The sequence below is a fragment of the Opisthocomus hoazin genome, chromosome 6, assembly GCF_030867145.1.
Source record: "Opisthocomus hoazin isolate bOpiHoa1 chromosome 6, bOpiHoa1.hap1, whole genome shotgun sequence".
Lineage (NCBI taxonomy): Eukaryota > Metazoa > Chordata > Aves > Opisthocomiformes > Opisthocomidae > Opisthocomus > Opisthocomus hoazin.
Genome location: NC_134419.1, coordinates 17,002,191 through 17,021,546, shown reverse-complemented (window position 1 = coordinate 17,021,546; position 19,356 = coordinate 17,002,191). Strand labels below are relative to the sequence as shown.

At 42.7% G+C, this 19,356-nt stretch overlaps 1 protein-coding gene across 3 annotated transcripts in view; it reads left to right on the top strand.

Moving 5' to 3' along the window:
• MCOLN2 (mucolipin TRP cation channel 2) overlaps positions 1–19,356 on the top strand; it is a 22,134-nt gene extending 2,778 nt beyond the window's left edge. For all 3 annotated transcript variants that reach the window (XM_075424834.1, XM_075424837.1, XM_075424835.1), the window contains exons 2-14: positions 644–803; positions 3,906–4,079; positions 7,654–7,798; positions 8,380–8,467; positions 8,622–8,718; positions 9,178–9,277; positions 9,867–9,982; positions 11,369–11,518; positions 12,851–12,952; positions 13,060–13,182; positions 15,754–15,960; positions 17,333–17,448; positions 18,784–19,356. In XM_075424834.1, the coding sequence (XP_075280949.1) occupies positions 644–803; positions 3,906–4,079; positions 7,654–7,798; positions 8,380–8,467; positions 8,622–8,718; positions 9,178–9,277; positions 9,867–9,982; positions 11,369–11,518; positions 12,851–12,952; positions 13,060–13,182; positions 15,754–15,960; positions 17,333–17,448; positions 18,784–18,820 (1,615 nt within the window). In that variant the 3' untranslated portion in view covers positions 18,821–19,356. The remainder of the gene's footprint in view (positions 1–643; positions 804–3,905; positions 4,080–7,653; positions 7,799–8,379; positions 8,468–8,621; positions 8,719–9,177; positions 9,278–9,866; positions 9,983–11,368; positions 11,519–12,850; positions 12,953–13,059; positions 13,183–15,753; positions 15,961–17,332; positions 17,449–18,783) is intronic.

Below are 19,356 nucleotides of genomic sequence, written 5' to 3'. Positions count from 1 at the left end.
CTCTGTGTGAAGTAGGAAAGTTCTGACAATTATGGTACTGGAAAACAGGGTTAAAAAGATTAGAAGAAGGGGAAAGTTTTCAATGTCCCGTTCAACTGAGAGGGAGAAATTTAGAGTGATTCAAGACACCTACAACAGCAGTCCTCTGTGCTTGCTCCTCTGATTTTTACATGCCCGGATATTTAAATAAATAAATGCCTATGGGTTTAGCCCTTAAAGCTGCATATTCATAACAGAAGCATGCTGTGAAGCCTGCTCTGGTTGTTTAGTCTTTAAGGCGCCTTTTTCTGGTGGCAGAAGGTGGGTTATTCAGAGAAATGTGTTAACAGTGACCTCTCTTTGTTTCAAATACTTAGTTTTAAGAAAGGAGTAAATATAGACTTGCTCTTACAGATCTTCTTTTTTTAATGCCTAATTCCTGAGAAATAGTTGTGTAAGTGCTGTGTTTTGATGATCTAATGTGATTGAATGATTTTTAATGATGTGATCATAGGGAAATATTTCATGCAGTTTGCAGTAAAATGAACAGAAAACTGTTACAGACCTTTTATGTCATATGGTGATCTGAGGTGAAACTGCGATATGAGGAAATTGTCTGCCAAAGCATTCTGCTGGTTCCTAATTAACATATTATTTATGGCAGAAATATGATGGCTCAGTCAGATTTAGATCTAAAAGAAATGGCTCTGAAAGAGGATTTGAAGTTTTACTTCATGAACCCCTGTGAAAAATACAGAGCAAGACGTCAAATACCATGGAAACTGGCTCTGCAGATTTTGAAGATACTGATGGTTACGACACAGGTAATTCTTCCTCTGTTTTTACTCTGAGAAAGTGTAGCAGTGGTGTGCAGGAGAAGCAGTTCTGTGGTTCTGGGCCTTTGCCATCCCTGGATGTTTGTTACTGACTTGAACTTCCCACTTCAGTCCAGAAAGAAAAAAATACTATGAAAGGTGTGTGGAGGGGGAAGAATAACATAAGTAAATTACAGAAGCCTCCTGGAGCTTTTGGGGCAGTATTTGACCAGGTATTTTGCTGATTTTAAGATAACACTTTAAAGCAAATTACTCTTCCTGCTAAACCCAACAGTGTCTTCTGGCTTGCTGTCGCAGTACTGCTCTGTGTTCTGCTTCCCATTACATTCATAGACTGTAGCTTCACTGGGCTGTTTCAAAATGGTGCTTCTTGAAAGCTAGTCAGTAACTTGGAATGTACGTGTTCAGTGTGAAAACGTTGCGGTCTCTGGAGATGACAGGGATGACTGGGCTGCAGGACTCGGATGTGCCCCTTGCTTCTGTCATCAGATGACGCATTTCAAGGAGTCGGGTACCCAGACAGGCAAAGAAGAGGGTGGTTTTTAAACTGCACTGGTATCACAGTGTAGTTGGTTAATTTACAGTCCACTAAGAAATGGTGATTGAAGGCTGAGGGAACAAAAATGGGACACATGTAAGTAGAAATGGATTTTTCTGGACCTTTGAAATGCAGGACTCTGACATCTGATACATTGCAAGTACAGCTAAATACACAACTCCTAAAAACATGCTGAGTTGCAGGATTCCAGGTTTGTGTTTGACTTGCCAGCTAGAATGAAGCATAACCCCAGCTTATGTGTCCCTGTGCTTCATTGACTGCTCTCGCTCTTCATCTCCCGCTGGAAAGAGGCAGCAGGCTGTCAGGCCCCGCCCAGCATGGGACCTGGCCTCTGCTGCTGCCATGCTGTGCCGGAGCTCCGGCGGCACTGGGATGTGGTGGTCGGTGTGCCCAGGCACGGCTAGCAGAAATAGGGCATTTACAGCAGTGCTGGCACAATTGCTACCCATAGTGTCGGAGCCGCTGAGAGCAGGGAGCCTATTAAGGCATGCGCGGGGAGGAGGGGGTGGCCAGTGCGAGCACAGTGTAGGCGAAGAGGAAGGGGTGCCCCGTCTCATTTTAATGGCAGCTGCAACTCAGTTGTGGGTTATTGAGCTCCCTTCGAAGACAGGGCACTAACTTTTCTGTGTGAGTAATGAGACAAAATACAACTTCACATGGCTCTGAAAAGGTTCAGTACTTTCAATCTGTCCTAACCTATGGACGTAAATTCTTGGGGGAGTCACTGAACGTGTAATTTTTGTGTCTGCTGTCCCAGTCCCCCACTACCCTTTGTGAGCAGAAGGGGTGCTCTGCTGCTTGGCTTTCAAAGGCCACAAGATTTTCTGGGTTGCTGCTTAACATTTTTCTTGCCAGCCTAGGTGTTTCTCAGATGCCAGGCAGGTAGTCGGCAAGAAAAGGAGGATAGAGGTTCCGACAGAAAATGTGTTGCTGCTCTGCAAGGAGGTCTCAAATGTGAGCTTACAGTAAATGGACAGGTTCAACAAGCATCTCTGTATTTCGGAGTGAGGGCAAGACCCTGGAAGGACAACCTGGGAACAAGTTAAGCCTCCTTCTAGCTGCTTCTGCCTGATGCCAGCCTGTTACCAAGACACTTGGGGCTGTTCCGGTGTGATGCAGCAGCTGGGGTGTCTCTGCCTGGCTGAAAAGCAGCAGAGGCTTCTGTCCCAGTATGGGAAGTAAGTTTTACTCCAATGCTGTGCTGAAATCCCTTAGGGGTTCCCCTGAGAAAACCCTGCCGAGTAAGTTTTATTTCTCTGTATTGCAGCTGGAAGGTCCCTGATTTTTTTTCTAGAGATGCTGTCTAGAGTGCTGCAGATTTATTTGTAGCACTCGGTGATTTCTTTTTTTTTTTTTTTCCTTGCAGTCAACTGAAGATATAAATAGTTGATTTTAAAACTTGGCTAGGAGTATGAAGATTCTGCTCTTAATCTGAAGAGTGTATGTACCTGGCGGAGCTGACATCCCCATTTCTCTGCCTTGGCTGTGACTTTGCTGTACAACCAAACAGCCTTGCACTAAGTAGTCTGGCAGCATTGAGCCTGCCCCAGATCTCAGCAATTACTGTCCAGGACAAAAGATGACATATTCCAGTGAAGGGGGGGGGAAATAGGTGTGCCTTCCATTTTCCATTGTTTTGAATGAAGGAATTTGGATGTTAGTGGAGCCTGCCTGTTTGCTTTGGGGTATTTCTAAGTTCACAGTTCTTCTGCTTGCAGTTTCTCAATGTTGTGTCTTCCCTACTCCTGCCAGTTTCTTGTGGGGCTTGGAAAATCCTTGCAGTAATGAGACAGTTTCACATTTGCTGTTAGTAAGCAGTTTAAACCTAAGATGAAGGGTTAGCTATGTGGGGTTAGGGATATCTTCCTGCTACTATGCCTGTGAAGAAACTCTTGCTTGACTCTTTTCAGCTTCTAGGATCCGTTTATGTGTTTTCCTTGGTGGTGGCAGGAATGAGAGCATGCATATAGTAGGGCAACACAAATCCTGAGGAGTAACTCTGCTGTCTGCTGCTGCTTCTTATTATAGCCTCCTTGACCAGCACCTGGGTCAGGCAGGTGATGCTTTTTGTTGCTGTGTAGGTCTGCTCTAATCCTGTGCCACGCCAGAGGTAGGAAGAAGGTGCAGGATTTTGTCCCATAGCAAAGCAGGGCATTTCTGGGGTAGCAGGCTGCGCTTGTAGGCTAGCTCTTCTGCCATCTGCATCCTCAGCAAAAGCTTTGGCAAATTCCAGTTAGAGTGTAGGTCCAGGATGTGTGAAAGGATGCAGTGATCTAGCTGTCTGGTTGCTGCACTGTTTGAGAGTCAGGGGGAGACCTTCATTTCTGTTTCTCTTACCATTCGTGCGGTAACCTTGACTTCAGTAGTCTTACGGCGTTAGTTAACAGATTCTTTGCTCCTATTGTAGCAGGGTTACAGCAACAGGCACTTTCCTGTTTTGTATTTATCATCATTCAAGGCTGTTTCCAAAGTGGTGCTGCTTGACCAGTGTTCAAAACCCAAATCTGTTGTGTTTTTTTTTCTCTTACCAGCTTATTTTTTTCGGTTTGAGTAACCAGTTGGTGGTCTCATTCAAAGAGGAGAACACTATTGCTTTTAAACACCTGTTCCTGAAAGGCTATTCTGGAGTTGATGAAGACGACTACAGCTGCAGTATATATACGCAACAGGATGCTTATGATAGCATTTTTTATGTTATTAATCAGGTAAGTGTGTGTGTTTATAATGAACAAGGTTAAAGCTGAAGCTATAGCTATAAACTTCTCCTAAGGTTCTGGTTTTCTATGGCCATTCTTGGATTTCAGTTTTGATATTTCAGCAAATCAGCGTAGGTGGAGTATCCTGTACTTTGTGTGTAGATGTCTGCACTTTTGTCTCTTGGAGACAAGTCTAAATGAAAATTTTACTCAGCACATAGTACTGAAATGCAGAAGGCTTGAAAATCAATCATCTTGCATGAACTGAAACCTTTATTTAGGTCTTACTTGGAAGAGCTATGGGCTTGAATATACCTGTGTGTGGTATTCAAAAAATTTGTGCTTACAGCTATGCTGAATTGCAGCTTTGTAGTGAGTGCTGGAGGCCTCAAAATGGGGAATACGGTGTTTCCGGGAGTGTAGGGGCACTTGTCCTGGTTAGGGATGGTATTTTAAAGAACAGTCCCTTTACAATTGTGGGAGGAAAGTAGATAGATCTAGGATGAAAATTCAGTAAATATTTTTGTATTTTAATATTAATACATTTAGAAGTCATGAGATGAAAGAGGGTGCGTGTGGAAAATGAAATGTGTCGTGTTTGGGAATGATGATAAGCCCAGAAATGGTTCACATGGGATGAACGGAAAGTGGCCTTAAACCACCTTTTGTTTTCCCTGACCTTGGGACATCAGCTCTGACGCTTGGTTTAAAGCAGTGTTTGCCATGGTCAGTTACGGCCAGCAGTCGCAGTGGTGCAAAGGCCGTACCTCCTCCTGAAAGGAGCACTCGCGTCGGGGCTGGCTGCCCCTCGGCCACCCCCTCTAAGCTACAGCAGAGCCGTCCACAGGTCAAACGGGCTGTCTCTGCGGTGCTGGACCCTCCTGGACACTCCTGGTGTGTTAAATGAGTGTTGAAGTAGTTTTCTCAGTCTTCCTTTGAACTCTCAACATAGCTGCTATTTCTGCTATAAACTGTGCTTTCGTTCTCTTCCTTGCTTGCTTTGTCTCACTTTCCTTCTTTTGTAGGCACTAAGGCTGAGGTGAAGTCCAGATAGAAGACAATAGAGAAATAATAGCTTTATATCCTCAAGAATCAGCCAGTGTGTGATACAGGCATCAGAAAAAGGTCACTTCTTCATAAAATGTCTATGTTGTATAAATGTAGACATATCCTTTAAGGAGAGTTAAACTTCTGTAATCTGGGGTTTTTGGTGTTCTGTGGTCTTCCTGAGGCTCTTTTTATCACATTGAAGACTTCAAAAAGTGTGCCTCCACGTGAACTTTGACTGGTGTTACTTTTTTTGTTTTGTTTTTTTAAAGGATGCCTTCTAGGAAGAGACAAGCCAGCTGGCTCCTAAGCTAAAAGCAATGCTTTTTTGTTTCGAGATGGGCAGCTAGAAGCCTTATGTTTGGTGTTTTGTTTTGAGTTTTATTTTGAAATACACGGGGGAGGGATTGCAGGGGTGGGGCAAGCAGAAGGATATGATATTACAGAGGATGGTAATAGTGCACAGCAAAACTGGAGTTGTAAAAATTGAATTTTAGGCTTTGTATAATGTGCCACTGTGATATTTTCACACTGGGGAAAAAAAACCAAAACCACCACCAGCAAAAAAAACCACAAAGCACCCATACTTTCCACTTGGAAGAGAAGACAGCTTTTCTGTACTCTTCTCCTGGGTCCAGTTTGGAAGCATGTGTTACGAAACAGCCCTGTGGTGGTGGTACACTTTTTCCTTGCCTGCAGCAGTCTGGAGGACCAGGATGTTCTGCTGGCTGCTCTGTCTGAGGCTGCTTGGGAATGTGTGAATGGGAATTTTGCTTTTACTGGTTGGTAGTGTTGTTTGAAAGTGGCATGTGAGTAGTCCAGAGCCACGTGCTATGCTGTCAGGAGGGCAGAGCCTGAAAGCACACATGGGCAGAGCAACGGCTGGTAGATGCAGTCATCTGGAGATGTCCTCAGAGGGATGCGGAGTTGTGACTAACTACAGTTTCCAATCACTTGACCTGCCTTAGTCAGACTTGGCTTCCTTGGTTTACTTTAAGATAACGTTCTGACAGGGTACGGAGGCTGTGCGTTTCTCCTAGGCTGTATCAACCTGTTGCAAGCTCAGCTGTGAGGAGTCGAAGGAGCACTGCGAGGCAGAGCTTTGGGTGGAAAGGTACTGGTTCCTGTTACAGTTCTCATGGATGTGGTGCATGTGGTTGTTAATGATCACAGGGACTCTGTACCCCACATGATGGCTGGTGGCCATAATGCCCATGGGAAGGAGCAAACAGGATGACACTGAATGATGCATAATAACAAAATCCGTGTTTAAGGGGAAAGAGGTCTAATCTGTATCGAAGCCAGCTGAACAGTTCTTTTAAGGAATGGGAAGCCTTGTCTGACTTCCCACGTTTATTTAAGTCAGGCCTCCTGGGAGGCAGAAGCTTCCTTCAGAGCAGTGCTGTGCGCTGCTCTGAGCTCTTTCGCTAGGTGAGGTGATGATAAAAAATAGAGAATTAGTAGATGTTGATGCCTCCTTCCTCAAAGGGCCAGGGGTCTGCCTGGCTTCTCTTGGACAGTGTTAGCTGGTGCTAAGCTGAGCTGGCAGACAGCTGTGTTCACCCTAAGTCATTGATCTCCTCGGCTGCTGAGGAGTCGGGAACCCCAGGGAGAGCAGTGCCCCGGGGGTTTGCCTCGCTTGTGCTGGGCAGGAAGGTGTGACTGCAGGGATCAGAGGGTGTCGCTTGCTTCTAGCAGACACCGAGGACGTGTGGAAGGCAAGTCAGGAGAGGACCGGGCTTGAATGGAGTTCTTCAGTGGTGCTCAAGGCTGATCCATGTGCGGGCAGGGCTTGGCTTGGCATAACTTTATTCACTTCCACTTCCAGTCCTTGTTTTCAAGCATATCTTAACATATGAAGAAGGTGTCTTGTGCTGTATTTAGCATAAATGGAAGTGCCTTCCTCGCAGGCATGTTTTCAGATGCTTCCATGCATGTGTAAAGCAGGCAGGTTAAATTACTTGCGGAGGCTGGCCCAGCTCTGTGTATATTCCTTGGTTGCTGATTATATAGCAAACACATGGCTTCTCTCTTCTGGAGGCATACAAAGAGCAGCTCTGATTTTGCACTTGGGGTGGATTTGATAGTAACTATGACTTGGATTGTACATAAAGCAGTCAAGTTTCAAGTGGTGTGAAAACTAACACTTCATGAGATAAACGCCGAAGATACCCCTGGAGTGTGTGTGGTTAGCAGCCATACTGCACTGAAGTCACTGCCAGGCATCTAATTAAAAGCTGCTTGCTGGCTGACATGTGGGTAATCCTTTGCAGGCAGCTCAGCAGGTACGGGGCTCCCAGTCACTGGGTCACCAGGATGCCAATTACTGCTAATTAGTGGCCAGCAGCCCTCTTGGCTTCCTGTGAGATACCACTTTCAATTTACAGACTTATGTGAAAGTAAAGATTTTTTTGGGGGGGGGGGGGGGGGTGTAAAAAGCTATATTGATATACATAACTTTGAGATTGCGAGTTACTATCTAATGCAAAAAAGGCGACTACCTCTAACTTCTGCTCCTGTTTTGTTTTTGAACTAGTACAAACAATTAAAGAGCATATCCCTGGGGACGCTTGGTTATGAACATGAAGGATCAGGTTTAAAAATCTGTAAACAGCAATACAAGAAAGGCACAATGTTTCCTTCCAACGATACACTGAACATAGATGTTTCTACTGAAACAGGTATAGTATTGTACTGAAAATGTCTTGCTGTGGAGTACTTATGTTCTAATGCTAAATCGGTAAAATTTAAAACCAATAGCTTTTTGCATGACAGTTGTAGGAACTGCCTTTTGCCTATTTCCCTCTTGGTTTTATTACTTGCCTAGAAATGGCAACTGTGTAGACTATAGGAAGCTCTTTTGAATTGCTGTCATTAGTGGGTTGTGAGTGGGTTTGTGGGTTTTTGTTGATGTTGGTTTGTTTTGGGTTTTATTTGGGGGGGCTGGTGTTTGTTTGGGTTTTTCTTATTCTCCGTCCTCCGTGCAGGAAGTTCAAATACAGACTGAGCAGCATCCAGAGTTCTGTACCTTCAGTGGGTGGGTGTCTTTACCACCTCTGAGCTGAGTCCTTACTGTTCACCTGACAAGATTTCCTGCATGAACCTGCTGCTGATCCCGCTAGCCAGGGCTCTCTGTGGATAGGTTTGCTTGACATTAACGTTTTGCCTGATTAGGACTTGCCATTCAACTTGATTACCTCAGTTTTATGCTGCTTTCTATGTGAAGTTTTTAAGATCACTGCTTTTCCTCTTTTCCTCCCAGAATGTACTGTTTTTAAGCCACAGGAGTTACCTGGTAAGAAAGCTGAACTGAAGCTGAATTCCTCTTTTTTCAATCTGGAATTTTACAGGTAAAGAGATCGTGGGGATATTCTTGTTTTTAACTTGTCCCTTTGTATGATGGATTCTGAGTTGTGCAGTTTCCTTGCTTTGTGTATGTGTGTATTTTTGTGTGTATTTTATATATATACATATATATATTTATGCACTTTCTAAAACATTCAGGCTCATACAGGTTGATATCTCCTTCAAGCTGAAAGGCATTGCCCTACAGACAATCCATGCCCGTGAATTGCCTGACTGCTATGCATTTCAAAATACTGTAAGTGAATAATGGGGTATTGCGGTTCCAACACTGTATATATAACAAGAGCTTAAGCTAGGGGGTAGTCATCATCCTTACATTTAGACTGGAAGGGAAAATCAGTTGAGCATGTCCTGGCCCTTACCCGTCTTTCCCAAAGGTTGCTGAAATGGTGTTGCTGTGGGAACAGTATTATTTAGTATCATATTCCAGCTGGTAACTTTGTAATCTGAGAATGAGATATGTAATTGTTCTTCTAAAGGTTAAAGTTAAAGTTTGGCATCTTGGAATACTGCTTTTTATGCTATACGGGACATGTTCTCAAATTATGTCAACACCAACACTTACAGCGACAGCTTTCTTAAAGTTTAACTGACCAACAAATATTAATGCATGTTATGCCAAAGCACTTACCAAGCTTTTTTTATGGAATGAAAGTTTGTTAGTCTTGTTTCTGATACACTCTTGTGTTTCCAGATAATTTTTGATAATAGAGCCCACAGTGGAAAAATCAAAATCTATTTCGATAGTGACACTGATATTCAAGAATGTAAAGACTGGCACATATTTGGCTCTGGTAAGGTTGATGCACATGTGTTTGTGTGGTAGTGGTGTTGCACACCTCCTCCCATCATTTCCCCTGCTCTATAACAGCGTCTAGCAAGACATTCACCATCCTGTTCATCAATTAGTATGAGTAAGCCAAGGAAAACACCTGATTTGGGTTCACATGATGGTTCATAAACCTGTGGATGAAAAGAATAGAGTACAGAAAGTCAAATAAGTTTCTGATTTCAGGTCATAGAATGTGAAATGAGATGGGATTTTTTTGTTTGGTTTTGATTTAGTGATGTTGATATGGGCCAAAGTCTGCATTACTTTTACCCTGTGTAGTTGTGACACTGTTGCAGTGCAGATGGACAGATGAACTTAATGCAAAAAGGTGACACTTGTCTTAATATACCCATTTTGGGGTTTATTTTGAAGAACTTAACATACTTTTCACTGTTGTGGCCCAATCTCATAGCTGCAGGAAGAACATTTCTTATATCCCACCTATTTATGGGGTAAGAGTGTTTAAATGCAAAACGTGACATTTTGTAAGAATTTGTGCTCAGAGAGATGTGAAAAGACTAACCCTACTTTGTTTCTTGGACTCTTCACAGTTCTCCAGAAGAACACCCAGTATATTCTAGTCTTTGATGGATTTGTGATTTTAAGTTGCTTTGCTTCTCTCATCCTCTGCACACGATCAATTGTGCTTGCCTTGAGACTACAAAAAGTAAGTACAGTGCTCATAATCTCAGTGCTTATTTTGTCTGTCTTGTTTGCTGCTAGTCTTGTCAAGTGTTCCAAAATATTGGGTAGTATATCTGTTGCAGGATGTCGCGCTCTTACTGTATCTCTATCTCTAGGAAGGATGTGCAGGTGTCTGTGATGAACAGTTGCTGGTTGAATGGGGGTTTTTTACTTCTGTTTGTGTAGTGCAGCTAATACGAAATATTTTATTGTATCTCTTGAGGGCAAAAGGAGACTTTTTTTCTTTGTTTAGCAGCACAAAGTTGCAGAAGTATTTTTTTCGCATAAAATCCTGGACAATCTGCACTTTCAAAACGTGAATTCTTCCTTCCCTGACTTCAGAGTAGAATTCCCACAGAGGTCTTATCATAATTTAATGCTTTAATGAACATCCCTCAAAGCCAGCTCTAACTGGAGAAAATGTAAAGCATAGTATATAGTCTAACCCTGGCTGGTTTTTTTTAGTCTTTCTGGGGCTGGAACCTCCCTCTTTCAGTTCTTTCCTCCTTCTTCCTCCACAGCCCCTGATCACCATCTGCTGTCCCCTTCTTCCCCTCTCGCTCTCCTTTGCAGACTGAGACTATCCCTATCTGTCTTCATCTCGAACTGCTTGCAGAGCTTTATGTAAGCAGACTCATCTCTTCTGGTCAGAATAGTGATGTGGAAACACAGGCTGGGCCCTGAGAAGTGCCAGTTTATAACCATGAATTGATACAAACTTTGTGAGAGCGTGGCTTACGGGAATTGGTAAAAGAGTTCAGGATGGAGAGGTTATGAAAGCACAGATACTTGTTTATCTTGTTCAATATATCCTTTTTGTAGCTTGTAAACAAGACAAGGTGAAGAGGACACAATTCAGCACAGGCATAGTCAAACTGCTACCAGGAACAGGGACATCAACATTTATTCATGAGCAAAAAGAGCAAGGGAAAGCAGATAGGCAGTGGTGGGTGTGGGAAGTGATATTGTTGACTCTGTTGGAAATGAGAGCTCTTGCCTTATATTTGTGTTTGAGTTACTAATTCTCTTTCTTACCCCTTTAGTTGGGTTGGCTTGCTCTGTTGGAGGTGGATGGAAGCTTTTGTGAAGGGGGCTAAAAAGGGTATAGCAAGCCATGGTGAGCCTAGTAGGGATTGGTTATGAAGTCAGCTGATCTGTGGAGAGTTGGTTTTCACTGGCATAAGCTAATCTTAATTTTTTCCCTATTTATTTCTGTTGCTATTGAGAGTGAATTTTAAGCTATTATTCTACCAGATACTATAGGAAAAAGGGGTATGTGAAACTTCAGCATTGCTATACTACTGGGGTATCTGTACATATTTTTCATCTAAGGTGAGCTGTAACTAAACATCTAAATGCTTGTCAATAGAGATTTGTGAACTTCTTCTTGGAGAAATACAAGCGCCATGTCTGTCACGCTGATCGCCTGGAGTTCATAAATGGATGGTATGTCCTGGTAATTATCAGTGACGTGATGACAATCATTGGGTCAATCCTAAAAATGGAAATAAAAGCCAAGGTGAGAGTTTAATACTTCAGATAAAAGACTGGTCTTGTTACAACTGTGTGTAATGTGTGTTAACTTGGGGATGAATGAAAGTGAGCTATACTAGACACTAGCCATCTTGTTCACTTTTGCTATTTCTTATTTCTTCATTTCTTAGTGCTAGTTTGACTGGTAACTGGTTTCAGTCCCTTTTCCCCAAAATTCTTCAGTAAGACCACGTAAACTATTTTAACATCCTGTTTCCACAGTGCTAATTCCCCTAATCCCTGATGTGGGACCTGTGGGTAGACAGTTCTGACAAAAAAACAACCACCCCAACCTGGGTTGTGTTATTTCTGTAAGAAGTATTAGTACATATTGTACAGGCAAACCAAGCATCATCTCCTTGGATAAAACAGGGGTCCTGATGGCTTGTAGGACTAGAAACATGTCTGTTAAAGCTTGCTTTCCTGGCCTGTCTGTGCCTGTAGTTTGGACAGTGTTACCTGCTAGTCCTTGACCTCCCAGTCTGGGCTTGCTGGAATCAATGTGTTTGGTCCAGCTGGCAGCTCTTCAGGGTTTCTTTTTGGTTTGTTTGGTTGATTTTTTTTTTTTTTTTTTTTTTTTTTTTTTTTTTTTTTCCCCTTCTCTTCAGTAGAGCTGTATGTCAACAATTCATGTGTTCACACAACTTTGTATTCTGGGAAAAACAGGGTAGGTACTGTGCTGCTCCTGCTCCATGTGTACTAAGGCTCAAAGGGCAGATGCCCAGAGTGGCCTGCAGAGAAAGCACTTGAGAACCTCCAGTTGCATGGTGAGGTGGGGTGATAAGGGTAGGAAATCTTGAGCTAGACAGTATCTTGTGCTTATTGCAACCAGTTCTAGCCTGCTGAAGTAGCATGCAAGTAGAATTGGTTATAAACTTCACTGGTAGTAAAAATGATGTTCAGGTTAGGCTGTAGTCCTGAGGCTCACTATTCATTTAAATCATGGCTCATGTTTTACTAAATAGCGAGCGAGAGCTAGTATGCCTAACAATAGCATATATTAACCTCTTTTTAAACAAAAATTTGGAGATACTCAATCTAATATTAAAACTGTCATAACGAAAGTAAACGCTTTAGTTTCTCATGCAAAACTGTAATATCGGCGTGGATGTGCTTTCATTTGCAATCACTACTGCATTTGGGTGATCTTGCTCAATAACTGCAGTTCACTTTGGTCTGATTTTTTTGATGTAGCAACATCCTTTCAGTGTTGGACTGCCCTGCTTTGTTTGTTTGAACTGCTGGCACTTGTATAGCTGTCAAGCTGACATACCTACCGCTTTGTAAGTTGACCATCTGCTCTGTTTGGATCCCTCAGAACCTCACAAGCTATGATGTCTGCAGCATTTTACTTGGAACATCAACCTTGTTTGTCTGGGTTGGAGTCATCAGATACCTGGGATATTTTCAAACCTACAATGTAAGGCAGGAATCAAATATTCAACAACTAAAGCATGCATTTGTCACTCAGGTTTCTCTAACTTGTGGCTTTTTCCCCTTCTCCTTGCTTTCCACCCTGACATGTAGGTGCTCATTTTAACTATGCAGGCATCACTGCCCAAAGTGCTAAGGTTTTGTTGTTGTGCTGGGATGATTTATCTTGGCTATACTTTCTGTGGTTGGATTGTCCTGGGACCTTACCATGAAAAGGTACGTACTCTTTTTCTGGTCTTTATTTGTGTGTGTATAGTTCCTAGTTATAACAGCAGAAATGGGTCTTAAATTCACTAAGAACATGGGAGTGTTTCTCTTTCCATATGTACCACCTCCTCCGTTTAACAGAACAACGTATTCTTGCTTTCATCGTGTGCATGAACTCACTGTGATCTCAGACACCAGGCTGTGTTTGTGGTGAGTGGATGGTTTGTCCAGGCAATGTCTGGCTGGGGACTAGAGGTAAACTGGTCTGTTACCTCTTTCGCCCTCTTCTGGCAGTCCCAGCTCAGCTGGGTTAAAGAGGCACTAGTTCCTCGTTGCCGTTTCTGGGAATCTCCTTGACTCTGACTTTGTTTCCCAAATCTTTCCTGTGCTGTGTAACTTCCGCTCCTAAATCTTGACTCAAAGGGGTGGATGGACGCTGGTCTTGTTTCCTTTGCCTTTTCTGTATGGGGGTGTGTGTATGTACGTGGGAGGGGGTGTTTGGTTGGTTTGTTTTGGCGTTTTTTTTTTTTTTAAGGTTGATGCTGAAGTGTGTGCCTGGTATGTCTTCTTGTCTGAAACCTGGGTACAGCAGTAAGGCTTTGTGTATTCCAAAACACAAGCAAAAACACCTGCACATCTCGTTTGTGGTTTTTTTTTTTTTTTTTTTTTTTTGCTTCGCAGATTGTGTATGTGACAGTTTGAAAAAAGGCAGATTCCTGTTGTGATAAGTTCTAGATGTCCATTAATCAGTAACAAATCTATGACTTCTCATTCTTGACTTCTGGTTACACACAGTATATATTGTAACAGAGACGCATGCTGCAGTGCTCACTTCAGCTTCTTGCACCCCCAGAGCTCGGATTCCTCTAACGTAATGTAGTTCTCTCCTTTAAGAAATGTAGGTGTTCAGTCTGTGCGTATTTTAAGTTGATGACAATACATTTCTCCGTGGGATGCTGGATGCTGTGGGATCCTCAGTCATACGAGAGGCTCAAGTGTTCGTAACAGGCGTGGCATAAATACTGTTGTAACTTCCCTGCAGCAAGAACATTAATTATCTGAGCAGAAGATAGTGTAGTCAATAATACCTTATCTGAAAACGTTACCTCTTGCTGAGTATCACCGAGGAATTGCCAAGGAGAGCTGCGGTGGCTGTGGGGGTCTCCCTCCCGGCGGTTGGCTGGTGCCCGCTGGAAGGCAGTGCTGCACCGTGCAGGGCGGCCACAGCCCGGGCTGCCCTGCAGCCTTCCCTGCTGCGCCGGACGCAGGGCAGAGGCCGTTGTGCTCGGAAGCTCTGAAGGCCTTAGCTCAAAAACATACAAGTGCATATGGGGTTGTTTTTTTTCCCCTTTTCTACTGCAGCCAGAGAGAGGGAGTGGGAATCCTGCATTTTGTGTTATGGCAATCCAAGGGCTTGCAGGTGACCAGTCCTTAGCAGATTTCTCCCTGGACCCATGCATCAAAACTTGTGGGTTACTAAAGAGTGACCCATGTTATGCACCCCTTCTTCTCAGAAAATGTCTCATAATGGCCTTAAAAAATTAAAAAAAAAAAAAAAAAAGCCATAGGTAAGATCAGACCTGCTGTTGCTGTGCAACAATATGCTCTCCTTACAAACATACGCCTCTTGACATCTTATTTACAATGTAGGACCTCAGTTAAAGTGAGGGTAGTCATGTTACTTCACTGATAATAGCTACATTAAAAAACTGTGCATTACTTCATGTTGTCCAATAAAGTATACTTACAAATGCAGTAATTTGGAGGGACAGAGTGATGGTGGGAGGTGTGCTTATCTGGTTGCTGAGTGGAATTTAGCCTCAGGGCATATTCCTGCTTAGGGGAAATTGAGTTAGAAGTTTAAGAGAACGTCCTTGAGATAAAACCATGATTTTCTCCAGGGTGTGCTTAGTGGTTTCCCAGTACTGCTGTAGCTTTTACCTGCATCTTGGGGTTTTCTGAATGACAGAGAAATGATGTTATTGCAAGACAAAGCTAGTTTAGACCATTCGAGCTCTGAAGGCTATATGCTGCCTCTTAACTTCTTAATACAATATTGATTAATTACCCCTACTCCAGTAATGCTGCAGAGCTGAGTAACTAGAAGATGTGGATTCTATTCCCATCATACCACAGCTGGCTTACAGTATAGATTCTGTGAAATCACTTTATCTACGTGCTTTGGTAAACAGAATGATATTTTTCTGCAGGTCTTAAATAGCTGAAAATGCAGTAACTTAAACTTTGTGGTGGCCAGTTACTGGCTGTTTTGGCTGTTTTGACTGTTGAGTATCGGAAGTTTATTTCTTGATAATAAAACTTTTTTCTGATGTCAGTGTATAATGCTTAGCCAAGATTATATTTCTACATGGTTCTGTTACTGATATGTGTATATTGGTCTGAATGTACAGGAAAGAAAGTGTGGTAGCATTTGATTGACAGGGTTGGCTTTTTCCTTCTGCTCTGAGTAAAACTTAAAAAAAAAAAAAAAGATTACTTTTGTTTTTATGACACTTTTCACTTTAATCTGGATGATTGATCTTCACATTCTATTAATAATTTGTGCTCATTGTTTTCTAGTTTGAAGATCTGAACACAGTGGCTGAGTGTCTGTTTTCTTTGGTCAACGGTGATGATATGTTTGCGACATTTGCTCAAATCCAGCAGAAGAGCATGCTAGTGTGGCTGTTCAGTCGGTTATATCTGTACTCCTTCATTAGTCTGTTTATATACATGATCCTCAGCCTTTTTATTGCACTTATTACTGATTCCTATGACACCATAAAGGTAAAACATTTTTTTTTCCCCATTACACTTTAATTGGTTTTGTATTCATTCTTGTTAATTGCTCAACACCGTACTATCTAGCATTAGTTATGATGACTGGTGAGACTATTAAAATCTCTTAGCTTAGTCTGTGGTGAGTTTGGAAGGATGACTGGGTAGTCATCCGAATGACTAAGCAATAATTGGTTTGGCAAATCATCCTTAGTGTGTGTCCCTGCTTTGTGCGTTCTGCTGTTTCACCTGCCTTCAGAAAGGTAACAGCTAATGGAAACAGAAGTGGAAGGATGAGTGGGAAAAGTCAGTTTTTAAGTATAGTTACACAGAGCCGGATAAGTCTTCTGTGGAATGAATGTTTCTTCTCGTGGCACCAGAAGCTGAGGTCAGGAAGGGTTTGCTGGCATCTCAGAGAATATCCCCTTGGCAGGCATGTGGCGAGGGCCAAGCAGATAACTCTAAACTCATTTAGGTGTCCAGGCTTGCTTAATGTGCTGCTTGGAAATACGTGGTTAAAAAGAAATGTCTTCCGAAAGACCCACTACTTCTCATTCCAGTTAAAATTGCACCATCCATTTCCAGTATAAACTGGCTGAAAGTGAAACTAAGTTTTTGGTAATTACCTTTTGTTCTTGTCCTCTAGTGCCGTTTCTCCTTTGTGTTCCTGGTAGCTGCGGTAACCAGTGGGAAGGCAGTGGGGATCATGCTCCTAAGCTCTCATACCTTTCTTATCTTAGTGTCAGATAAACAGGCCAGCAGAATAAGGCTAGTCTGGCATGAACCACAGCTTCAGACTGAGCAAGAGCTCTGCTTTCCAAGCATCTCAAAATACAACTTCACTGTCTGTGCTTCTGAGTTTACTGGATGGTCTGATCCGCGGAACTGTTTTACTGTTACTCCCCTCTGAGCACTTTGTGTGGATCGACACGGAGCCATTTCGGTGTGCTGAGCTGGCGTTCTGCAGACCACTTCTCCAATGCCAATGCTGAGTATTCACGTTAGGGCCCTTCAAATCCAGCACTGGGGTTCCCAGGGAAAATGAGCCCGGAGCACTCACAGTGAGCACAGCAGCTGATGTTAACAAAGGGAGAATCAATGCCACTATGAGTTGAGAGCACTTGTTTGGTCTTATGGACAGCAAACAAAGTGTAAGAGAATCTGTGAGCGATGTGAATTTTATGTCACTTATGTAGTTGGTGGAAAAAAGTCATCTGTGTGGTGTTTCTAGAACAGGATTGTAGGTTTTTTTTTCCTACAGCAATACTGAACAAATGAACCAAATAGTCTAGTTTTGGCCATGATGTTCTAGAGGAAACGGCAGAACACTTCATGCCCCGTAACTTCTCATGTGTTGTAAATAAAATTCTTTCTCTTTCAGAAATACCAACAAAGTGGGTTTCCGGTAACAGATCTGCATGAATTTCTAAAAGACCATGGCAGTGCTGGTTACAGAAAAGAACAGACTTCCATGCCATTCATCTGCTGCTGTAGGAGGTCAGTAGGGTGTTTCTAATGAGTGGGGTTTTTTTCTCGCAAGTGCACCAGTTAGCTTCTCACTGCAAAGTGCTGTTTCACAAGTGTTGGAGCATCCAGAATTCAGCCCATGGAATATTTGGACTCTGTTCCTCTTGTGTTTTACTTGGTGTTAGATCTTCAGTCTGTTGATAGTGCAGGGGTGGCGATTCTGAGCTTAAATGCATGCTTTAAGTGTTTTGCTCGTGTGAAAACTACCATGCAGAAACTGGTGGAGGTTGATGGGAGGACTGCAGAGTGTAACATGGAACTGCCAAGGGGTCAAGAGCAAACTACATCTCTGCTTCTTAGGGTTTTGCAGGTCTTATGTTTCTGAAAAACTTTTTCACTAGGCAGGGAGTAGTAGCAGGAAGCAAGAGAATGTGATTCAGTCAGGGACCAGTACTTCATCCCAAAGTTATGCTGTGTTTGAGGAAAATGGGTTCAGTACCATCTGTCAGACTGTTGGAAACATGCTTGTAAAGGTCTGGTTGCCATCAGACTCAAGCCTTTGGAGGTGTTAGCAGTGGTCCTGTGTAAGCTGGTGTTGGTAAGAGATGAACATCTTGCCTGGTGCTTGCTGGTCTAGAAGTCTATTCTTTGAAACCTGTTTCTGAGGAAACTTAACACACCTCTGAATCCCTGACTGAGAGTGGAGGGATCTTGTTACTCTCCCTGGGCAGTCCAGGAGAATTCCTGCTTGTGCACAGAATGGTTGTGGGCACCATGCAAGGAAACCAGGCTATGGGAGAAGGAGTAGAGCTGAATGTGAACACTTACTTGTTCGATCCTGACTGATGTAACAAATCTTCTTTTAGCAGTAGGATACTTGTCTACTTATGTACTGAGGCTTTTGTGAAAAGCAGCTTTATGCTTTTGATGTACTCCGGCAGAGGGAAACCTCATAGCCAAAAAGGAGCATGTGAGATGATGACGGGCAGTATCCCAGCAGTTGCTGTGGACACTTGAAAGCCAACTAGTTAGTAAGAACTCTATCCAGGTACAGCTTCAGGTTTCACATCCAAGTCATTGTGCAGAATAAGAGATTTTTGTCTGCTTGAGCATAATAAATATGCTTTACTGTAATACGCTGCAGAGTATTGAGGGCACAAGCCTGGTAGCTAGAGTGCAAATCTTGAGCTTTTGCTACTATAGCAGTTTTTGCTTCGTTGTCCCAGTGCAGGTGCTGGAGCTGTGTGCTGGAATGGGAGAGCATATGGAACAGGAGGATCAAAACTCAGCTTGGTTTTTTATGGGTAAATGCTTCCTATTCCATTCCACTTCTTGCTGAATGAAAAATGATTTTTTCTTTTGTAGACAACAGAGTGATGACAACTTGATACTTATTAATTGATGATTACACACTGAAGTTCACCACTGGTACATGCAAAGAAAACATAGTTGTATGGAGAAGAGTAGTTCTCCAAATTGCAATGAAACCCACTATCTGGACCTGCCTCGTTGTGAACAGACTAATCTTACCCAATTAAGGTGTTGGGGGAAGCAAAGCTGCTAATGCGACATCAGCTGGCTAACCAGGAGAGCCCAGAAGCTGCATCTGCAGGAGAGCTGTGAAGAACTCTGTATTCTTGCCCTCAGTTCTGTCACCTCAAAGAAGGCTGATCCTGGAGCAGTGTCTGTGGGAGCTCTGTTTGCTAATCGCCTCTAGGAGGAAAGAAAGTGGCCCTGAACCAACTGTTTTTGTTAATAACAAGAAGAAATACGTGAAAATATTTTTTTAAAAATAATTCCATCCTAAAAAATATTAAATAAATAGTGGTCAAGGACAAGGGAGGAGTTTTTCCACTTTAAGTGATGCATTTGGCATTGAGACTACAATTTCTATTTGGCACAACTCATTTCCTTGAAATAAATTTATGTAAAACTACA